The sequence below is a fragment of the Pollachius pollachius genome, assembly GCF_949987615.1.
Source record: "Pollachius pollachius genome assembly, chromosome: 6".
Taxonomy (NCBI): domain Eukaryota; kingdom Metazoa; phylum Chordata; class Actinopteri; order Gadiformes; family Gadidae; genus Pollachius; species Pollachius pollachius.
Window position 1 is genome coordinate 24,322,299 of NC_136939.1, and position 9,872 is coordinate 24,332,170.

The window sequence follows — 9,872 nt, forward strand, 5'->3', positions numbered from 1 at the left end:
ATAAAAGCGTCTGCTAAATGTAAATATAAATGACTAACTCGTGTCTGTCTGTCTGTCTGTCTGTCTGTCTGTCCCTCTCTCTCTTTCGCTCTCTCTCTCTAAAATATAAACGACTAACTCACCCCCTCCGGTGTGTGCCGTCTCTCTCTCTCTTTTCTTTTGGCCCCGCCCAGAACCCGACCATCATCATGTTCACCACCATCGCCGGGGTTACGGGCGTGGTCATTACGCTGGCGCTCATCCTCATCATCACCTCCTCCATGGAGGTCATCCGGCGGTCGTACTTCGAGGTCTTCTGGTTCACCCACCATCTCTTCGTCATCTTCTTCATCGGACTGGTGTTCCACGGCTTCGGGTAGGTACGCTAGCTAGCTTAGTGTAGCACGGCCACGAGGCGCCTTGAGAGAGAGAGAAAGAGAGAGAGAGAGACAGTGAGACAGAGAGAGAGAGATAGAGAGAGAGACAGAGAGAGACAGAGAGACAGAGAAAGAGAGAGACAGAGAGAGAGAGAGAGACAGAGAGAGACAGAGAGAGCGAGAGAGACAGAGAGAGAGAGAGAGGGAGAGAGAGAGAGAGACAGAGAGAGAGAGAGAGAGAGAGACAGACAGACAGACAGACAGACGTAGAGAGAGAGAGACAGACAGACAGACAGACAGACAGACAGACGTAGAGAGAGAGAGACAGACAGACAGACAGACAGACATAGAGAGAGAGAGACAGACAGACAGACAGACAGACAGACAGACGTAGAGAGAGAGAGACACACACAGAGAGAGAGAGAGGCTATGACCAGAGTGGGTACTCCCCCGCCCGTTCTGCCGGCGATATGAATTTCGCCCTGCAGAAGGATCTGGAGAGGACCAATACATTTCTTTCTGCATCCGATACGCTTTTGTGGGAGCCAATTACCAAGCTGGCTTTTCCCCTTGGCGCACTATTGGTTGGTTAAACAGAATGACGTCAGGGAATCGCGGCAAGCAGCCAATTGCGTACAGAGTCGTTCCAACTAAGCACATTGATCACGCCTCTTGTGCCGAAGAAAATGACAGCAGCCTCTACCCCTCTACTTCTGTCTATCTCAGTCTGTCTGTCTGTCTGTCTCTCTTTCTCTCTCTCTCACTCTCTCTCTCTCTCTCTCCCTCTCTCTCTCCCTCTCCCTCTCTTTCTCTCCCTCCTCTGGCAATAGCAAAGACAGGCTATGGGGTCACCGAGGTTCAGACCTTGGTCATCTTTGGAAGAGATCAAAAAAATATATTGGAATCTAAATACAACTGTGTACAAAATCTGCGGTTGAGAACTTCTCCGAGATGAGTAACCGCTTTATTCGGTTGAGACTTATTCGTTTGTAACCGCCGTGCGCAACGTTTGTTGGTTCGTGTGCGATGCAAAAGTAAAGAGATAAGATGACACCTTTTTTTTTTATCCTGTGAGGGAAACTCAGATGTTTCAGCAGCAAGTTCCTGAAAATACAAAGAATTGCAAATCATAGCAAAATAACGACTATACTATTTTACGGTAACATTTAAGGGAATTAGCTTGTATCCAAAGCCACTTCCACCATTCAATCAAACATTCACATACCGACGGCGTAGTCAACCATGCAGGGCGACAGCCAGCTCGTCAGGAGCAGTCAGTGTTCTGGCACCTGAGCGCGTAGCGATGCACACATCACCAGACAGCTAAACACTTTTCCCCACAAAACTTGAAGACAGGAGCAATAATGGAAGTCCGTAAAGGATGTTGTCGACATTCACTTGTATGTCCATTTATTGAAAGTCGTTGAACGAGTTGTTGCAGGTTTAGAAGTGTGAAACTGGAAATGAACCAATATGCAAATTGGTTATAAAAATGTACTTATAAGTTGTGAAATACAATGAAATATGAACGTAAATTATTACATTAGACATGGATGAATTAAGTTACTTACAAACAAAGCTTCTCCAAGGCTTACACGGATGGATGACGTGAGATACAAGAAAGATATGTTTCACCGTGTGGATCGCTGGCTCAAAAGACAGATCAAAATGGCTGCCAAAATAATGACCGATCACGTGACTAAAACAATGTGACTCTTGTCAGCCAATGAGAATGAACACATATTAAGAAACTACAAAAGGACGGCATACAAGTAATGGCCTGCAGGGGGCTCTAAAATGCCTAATACGAACTCGAAACGTGTAACGTAACACTCCCCGCCTGGTATTGAACACAATAACACCTTAAATGACTAAACATCTAGGGGTCAATCAAGGGTCTGTGTGGCCCTAAGGGGTCATCAGCACCACCACTTCAGTGATAGGGCGAAGAAAGGTCTTGGAAGTGCCTCCTCTAGTTATCTTGAGCTCCAACTTCCTGATCTTTCCGTCACTACCAGGGAAGGTTTTAGTCACCAATGCCATGGGCCACTGGTTTCTCTTCAGCTGAGTATCGCGAAGAAGCAGTAAGTCTCCCTCCTTGATGTTGGGCTGGCTCTTCTGCCACTTAGAACGACTCTGGAGGGTTGAGACATACTCATGCCGCCACCTTTCCCAAAAGGTGTTGGCCAAGTGCTGGACTCTTCTCCATTGCTGACGGTGTAAGTCTGCGTCGACGAAGCAGCCTGGAGGAGGATGTGGACGGCAAATCTTCTGGGTAAGAATCGTGTTGGGAGTCAGAAGCAACGGAGAGTCTGCATCAGTAGAGATGGTCGTCAGAGGTCTGGCATTGATAATGGCGGACACCTCTGCCATCGTAGTAGACAGAACTTCGTGGGTGAGTAGGGAAGGTTGAGTCTGACTTAGCATGGAATCCAGAATCCTTCTTGAGATGCCAATCATCCTCTCCCACACACCGCCCATGTGTGATGAATGAGGCGGGTTAAAGATCCATGTACAACCCTCTGCACTGAGGAACTTAGAGATGTTGGGCTCCTGGTCGTCTTGCAAGAGTACTTGCAGCTTTTCACAGGCTCCCTTGAAATTTGTGCCACAGTCTGAACGAATAAGCTTCACAGGACCCCGGATGGCAAGAAATCTACGCAGAGCGTTGATGAAGCTTGATGTGTCCATGGCTTCAATGAGCTCTATGTGAACAGCACGTACACTGAGACAGGTGAAGATAACTGCCCACCTTTTGCTGTTGGCAGCGCCTCCACGGGTACGTCGAGTAGAGATACTCCAAGGACCAAAAACATCAATGCCTACGTTGGTGAAAGGAGGCTCTGTACTTAGGCGGTCTGGAGGGAGGTCGGCCATCTTTTGCTCTGCTGTTTTGCCTCTGAGCTTGTTACATGTGACACACTTCTGTAGAAGCTTTGCGATGCACCTCTTGGCTCCGACCATCCAAATGCCGTCTGCACGCATAGCTCCCTCCGTGAAGATCCGGCCCTGGTGTTCGACTCTCCTGTGGTAGTAGCTGGTAAGTAGAGCGCCGACGTGGCTGCGACCTGGGACAATGAGAGGGTGTTTCTCCTCCGCGGTAAGACTTGAGCGTTGAAGCCGGCCACCGATTCTCAAGAGTCCGTCACAATCGAGAACAGGATCCAACTTCCTCAGTGGACTGTCGTTAGGAATGCTTATCCCTTGCTGCAGACAGGACATCTCAGTGCGATAGGTTTCCTTTTGAACACATCGAATGACGACCTGTTTTGCCTTCAACAGATTGTCGGATGTGTGTGCTTTTGAACATTGATGCCAGCCTTTACATTCTTTGTTTCCCGTTGTAGTGCTGGATCCGATGACCTCTGTGAAGTGGATGAGTGTGGCTATGGCTCTAATGAGAGACTGCCATGTTGAAAACCGTTCAAACCGCTGAGAGCCCAGGTTTGGGCTGGTGCATGTGGTGAGGTGAGATCGCACTTCTGCATCAGAGTCTGGGTCCACAAGGCTGAAAGGTGTTTCCAGTGGGATGTCTTCTTTAGACGGTAGCAGCAGAAAGTCAGGCCCGGTTAACCAGCTCGTGTTGGTGAGCAGTGCTGCATGTACTGGTCTGGTTGCTACGTCTGCTGGGTTCTGGCCGGTGGGTACGTAGTGCCACTGGTTGGGGCTTGAGAACTTCCTGATGCGTTCTACCCTGTTACTGACATACACGTAGAACCGGCGGGTTGCGTTGTAAATGTACCCAAGCACAACCTTGCTGTCTGTATAGAACCGTACATCATCAAACTTCAGATCCAACTCTCTTGAAGCCAATTCTGCTATCTCAACCGCCAGGACTGCTGCTCCCAGTTCAAGCCGCGGGACTGTATGGACTGACATCGGAGCTAACTTTGTCTTTCCTATGACGAATCCTACATGGACCTCGCCGCTGTCGTCTACCACCTTGAGGTAAGCTACTGCAGCAATGGCCTTCACGGAAGCGTCTGAAAAGATGTGTAGCTCCACGCACTGGGCGTTGGCAACAGATGTACTTGTGTAGCAACGAGGCGTCTCAAAGCTTTCAAGGGCTTGTAGTGAATCCCTCCAAGCAATCCACTCTGTTTCCTTTTCAACAGGGAGCGGCTCGTCCCAATCAACGGTGTTGTGGGTGAGTTCTCTCAGAAGGAGCTTTCCTTGTATGGAGATCGGTGCCACCAGGCCAAGTGGATCGAACAGACTGTTCACACAAGCAAGCACACCTCTGCGTGTGAAGGGCCTATTGGTGTTGGCGACCCTAAAAGTGAACGTATCTCTGCTCAGGTCCCAATTCAATCCCAGGCTGCGCTGCATCGGTGGAGAGTCAGTTTCCAGGTCGAGGTCCTTCAAGTCCTTGGCATACTCAGAGGATGGAAACGCTTGCATAACTGCTGGACAGTTGGACGCAATCTTGTGGAGACGTAGGTTGGACATTGCTAGCATACCTCGTGCTGCAGTTAGTAGGTCGATTGCTTGAGACACAGAGGGCAGAGATTTGAGGCCATCGTCTACATAGAACTCTCTATGTACAAACTTTTTCGCTGCGTGACCAAACTCCTCTTCTCCGTGTAGAGCAGCTCGTCTGAGGCCGTAGGTCGCTACCGCTGGAGACGGGCTGTTGCCAAACACATGGACCCGCATTCGGTATTCTACAACCACGTCCGTAGGGTCGTTGTTCCTGAACCATAGGAACCTAAGAAAGTTCCTGTGATCTCCTCTCACGATGAAACTATGGAACATCTGTTCGATGTCGGCGGTGAAGGCAACCTGTTCACATTGAAAACGCATCAGAACTCCCAGCAAACTGTTGTTAAGATCTGGTCCGGTCAACAACACGTCGTTCAGAGACGCTCCAAGATGTTTGGCGCTGGAGTCGAAGACAACTCTGATTTGACCTGGTTTGTGGGGGTGATACACTCCGAATGTGGGGAGGTACCAGCACTCCTCTCTGCTAGCCAACGGAGGAGCGAGCTCTGCATGATCTTGATCGAAGATACGTTGCATGAAGGTGACAAAATGTTCCTTCATCTCTGGCTTTCTTCCAAGCGTGCGACAAAGAGAGTTGAAACGATTCAGAGCTTGCTCTCTATTGTTAGGCAGACGTGGTCTTGACGGGCGGAACGGAAGTGGGGCTACCCAGCTGTTACCGTCGTCGATGTAGCTCTCCTTATCCATTAACTCGATGAACAGCTTGTCTTCAATGGAGGGAGTGACCTTGTTGTCATCTTCGGTGCGTTGGAATATCTTGCTTCCCAAGGAGTCATCGTAACCGCATCTCTCTGCTTCGCGAGTCAGTGGTGAGCTTGACAGTTCACAGAGGCAGTTGGTGCTTTGGGTCTTCACAGTGAGTTTCTCCTTAACTGTGAGATGGTTTGGACAGGGTGAGAAGTGTGAATGGCGGCCGTTCTCCAGAACGTGAGTGCGGAACACACTTGTATCTTTGGGTTTGTGAGCTGTGCCTAGGCAGACCTCACCGATGATGACCCAACCAAGATCCAAGCGTTGGGCATATGGTGCGTTATTAGGTCCATTGCGCTGGTCTCGTACCTTGTGAGCCTGTAGGACATCACGCCCAAGGAGAAGAAGGATCTGAGCCTCTGGGTCAAGCGGAGGAATGTGCTCAACAATGGAATTGAGGTGAGTGTGATATTTTGCTACTTCTGGAGTAGGTATCTCGGACCTGTCTTCAGGAATGTAGTTGCATTCAATGAGTGTCGGAAGATCTATACTGAGATTTCCATCCAAAGGTTGTGCGACAAAGCCTCTGCCTCTCCTACCTGACATTTCAGTGAGACCGGCACACGTACGTAATGTGTAGGGAGCCTCTGAGTTTTCAAGGTTAAAGAGGTTGAAGAACTCTGGCCTGGCGAGTGACCAGTTGCTCTGGTCATCAAGAATGGCGTAGAGTCTCACTGACCTGTTTGGTTCTCCCTTAGGATGCACTGTGATGAGGCAGATTTTAGAGCAGGAGCTAGGTCCGTTGTTTCCGCCACAGATCTCGGTGCACATGGAGTTCACTGTAGGAGGAGGTTCCGACTCCCCGCCGTTCTCTGCCTGAGGGGGCTGGTTAGCCCAAGGAGCTGGCCCAGCGTGAAGAGCCGATATATGCCTGTCGGTGTTGCACTCCTTACAGTGCACTTCTGTTTTGCAATCTTTGGCAACGTGTTTGCTTGAAGAACAACATCGAAAACATATACCAGCTTCTTTGAGAAATGCCTTGCGTTCTTCGATATGTTTGGATCGAAAGCCTCTACAATGTTTGAGGGGGTGAGGCTTTTGGTGGATGGGGCACTGTTTACTGACATCAGGCCTAGCACTGGAAGTCTCTGTTGTGTCGGAGTCAGAAACCGGAGAGACATCCGTTATATGAGTGGATACGAAGTTTCTTGTCTTCTTATCTGTAGCGTCTGGCTTGGTTGTTGTAGCAGCTGAACTGGCAAAAAGGAAGCTTGGGTCGTTGCGGATGTAGGCCTCTCTGGAGACGAAGTCAGCAAAGTAGGTGAAAGGTGGGAAGAGCACGTTGTGCTCTAACTTGTAGTTACTCCCCTTAGAAATCCACTTTTCTTGGATGTTCCATGGTAATTTTTCCACTATGGGGTTCAGACCTCTAGCTGTGTCCAAGCAAGCAAGTCCAGGTTAAGTAGCCCTCGTGCTTAGCCGATGCTAGCTCCTGTAGCAGGTCTCCAAGCTCTCTGAGTTTAGGATAATCCCTGTTGTTGATTTTGGGAAACTTCTCCACTCGGTCAAAGAGAGCCTTTTCGATCATCTCTGGTGAGCCGTAACACTCCTCAAGATGAGACCATGCCATTCTCAGGCCTTGAGTTGAGTCGTTGACGTGGACAGCTCTTATCCTCTTGATGTGCGCTGAAGACTGCGGGCCTAACCATTTAGTGAGCAGATCGAGCTCTTCGCTGGAGGTGAGATCAGTTCCTCTAATGGAGTTTAGGAAGCTCGACCTCCATGTCCGGTAGCTCTCAGGTTGATCATCGAATTTGGTAAGACTGGAGCTCAATAGTTCACGCCGAACAAGGAATTGAGCTACCTCACCGGACCCTGTATGGTCACCATTGTGAGTATGAGGAGCCTGTCTGGGGTGAGTGGACGAGAGTGGCTGATGTGTCCCCATTGGGTAGGGGATGTGAGCTTTATCATCAGGAGCAGGCCTTGGTGCCTGGTTGGTTAAAGCAGGTTGCCTAGACCTGTTGAGGTCTCCATCGAAGGAGTCTTGATTATATTGCCTTGTGCTATTAATGTTAGCAGGGTTACGTCGATGAAGCCGACGTGTTGGGTCAGTGGGGGTAGACTCAGAGGCTGCATTTGAATGACGCTCAACGTAGTTAAACGTTCTTTCACGTGGAGATTGAGTTGGAAGAGAAATTATAGTTCTGGAGCCTCTCTCCAATTCTGCTGCAGTTGACTCAAGGGCTTCGGCTTCTGCTTCTGCTGATGCAATCTCTTTGTCTAGCTTTAGGGTAGCAAGAGCAGCGTCCATATGAGCGTCCATACAAGCTTTTTCTATTAGTAGATCATTTTCTTTTTGAACAAACGTGATGCGGGCACGTGCAGCTGATACTTTAGCCCTTGCTTTAGCTGCAGCTAGGCTAGCGGAAGAAGACCTTGAGCTTGAGCTGGAGTCACCAGACACAGACTTTGTAGCATCTGCTAACGTAGTGTCTTTTTGTTCTTCCGTTCGTGAAGCAGCTTCCATCTTAGAGTAGTGAGATCACACTGATGCACTGGAACGGCTAACGGAGAATGTCTCTCTTGATCACGGTAGGTATCCGTTGTTTAGAGCCCGCTGTGATGCTGTTTTTTCACTGTTCTGGCACCTGAGCGCGTAGCGATGCACACATCACCAGACAGCTAAACACTTTTCCCCACAAAACTTGAAGACAGGAGCAATAATGGAAGTCCGTAAAGGATGTTGTCGACATTCACTTGTATGTCCATTTATTGAAAGTCGTTGAACGACTTGTTGCAGGTTTAGAAGTGTGAAACTGGAAATGAACCAATATGCAAATTGGTTATAAAAATGTACTTATAAGTTGTGAAATACAATGAAATATGAACGTAAATTATTACATTAGACATGGATGAATTAAGTTACTTACAAACAAAGCTTCTCCAAGGCTTACACGGATGGATGACGTGAGATACAAGAAAGATATGTTTCACCGTGTGGATCGCTGGCTCAAAAGACAGATCAAAATGGCTGCCAAAATAATGACCGATCACGTGACTAAAACAATGTGACTCTTGTCAGCCAATGAGAATGAACACATATTAAGAAACTACAAAAGGACGGCATACAAGTAATGGCCTGCAGGGGGCTCTAAAATGCCTAATACGAACTTGAAACGTGTAACGTAACAGTCAGGGTGAGGTGCCTTGCTCAGAGACACCTCAACACTCGGAGCTAGGAGGAGCCGGGGATCCTACTAGCAACCTTCCAGATACCAGCCAACCCGTATCTGGAAGGTTACGGGTTACCAATGCTTTTTTTAACAGGCTGCTTTGTTTGAAATCGCAGATAATCCGGAATAAATATAATACCCTGGTGGTAATGTGAATTAGTCTGCTGTTTTTCACGCCTTGTGGTGAATTCCGTTTGTAAAGGGATGTCGGAAAGTCTGAGTTACCAGTTTGACATTTTTTTGTATTCACTGACGTCAGAGTCCCGTATCGGAAAGTCGGTAAAACAACAAATTACATTGGCTCACCTTGCTCGAACCGATGCTGCTAATTGTAGTTTTTTTATAACGTGCTTTCTCTGTATGTTTTCTTTGACTTTGCCTTTGTTAACCTTTACTTATCTATTTTATTTTTTACCTTTAATGTTTCTTTTACTTATGCATTTTATTTCATTACATCATTTCATTGTATGACAATATTTCTATGTGAAGCACTTTGAGTCTGCCTCGTCTCTCTCTCCCTCCCTCCCCCTCTCTCTCTAACTCTCTCCTCCCTCACTCCCTCCCCCTCTCTCCCCCCTCCCTCCCCCTCTCTCTCTAACTCTCTCCTCCCTCACTCCCTCCCCCCCTCTCCCCCTCCCTCCCTCTCTCTCTCTAACTCCCTCCCCCTCTCTCCCCCCTCCCTCCCCCTCTCTCTCTAACTCTCTCCCTCCCTCACTCCCTTCCTCTCCCTCCCTCTCTCTCTCTAACTCTCTCCCTCCCTCACTCCCTTCCTCTCCCTCCCTCTCTCTAACTCTCTCCCTCCCCCTCTCTCCCCCTCCCTCCCTCTCTCTCTAACTCTCTCCTCCCTCACTCCCTTCCTCTCCCTCCCTCTCTCTCTCTAACTCTCTCCCTCCCTCACTCCCTTCCTCTCCCTCCCTCTCTCTCTCTAACTCTCTCCCTCCCTCACTCCCTTCCTCTCCCTCCCTCTCTCTAACTCTCTCCCTCCCCCTCTCTCCCCCTCCCTCCCTCTCTCTCTAACTCTCTCCTCCCTCACTCCCTTCCTCTCCCTCCCTCTCTCTCTCTAACTCTCTCCCTCCCTCACTCCCTT

At 48.9% G+C, this 9,872-nt stretch overlaps 1 protein-coding gene across 2 annotated transcripts in view; it reads left to right on the top strand.

Moving 5' to 3' along the window:
• The window catches only part of cybb (cytochrome b-245, beta polypeptide (chronic granulomatous disease)), a 35,397-nt gene that overhangs the window by 16,903 nt on the left and 8,622 nt on the right, over positions 1-9,872 (top strand). For both annotated transcript variants that reach the window (XM_079737450.1, XM_079737451.1), the window contains exon 6: positions 174-355. In XM_079737450.1, coding sequence (XP_079593576.1) covers positions 174-355 — 182 coding nt within the window. The remainder of the gene's footprint in view (positions 1-173; positions 356-9,872) is intronic.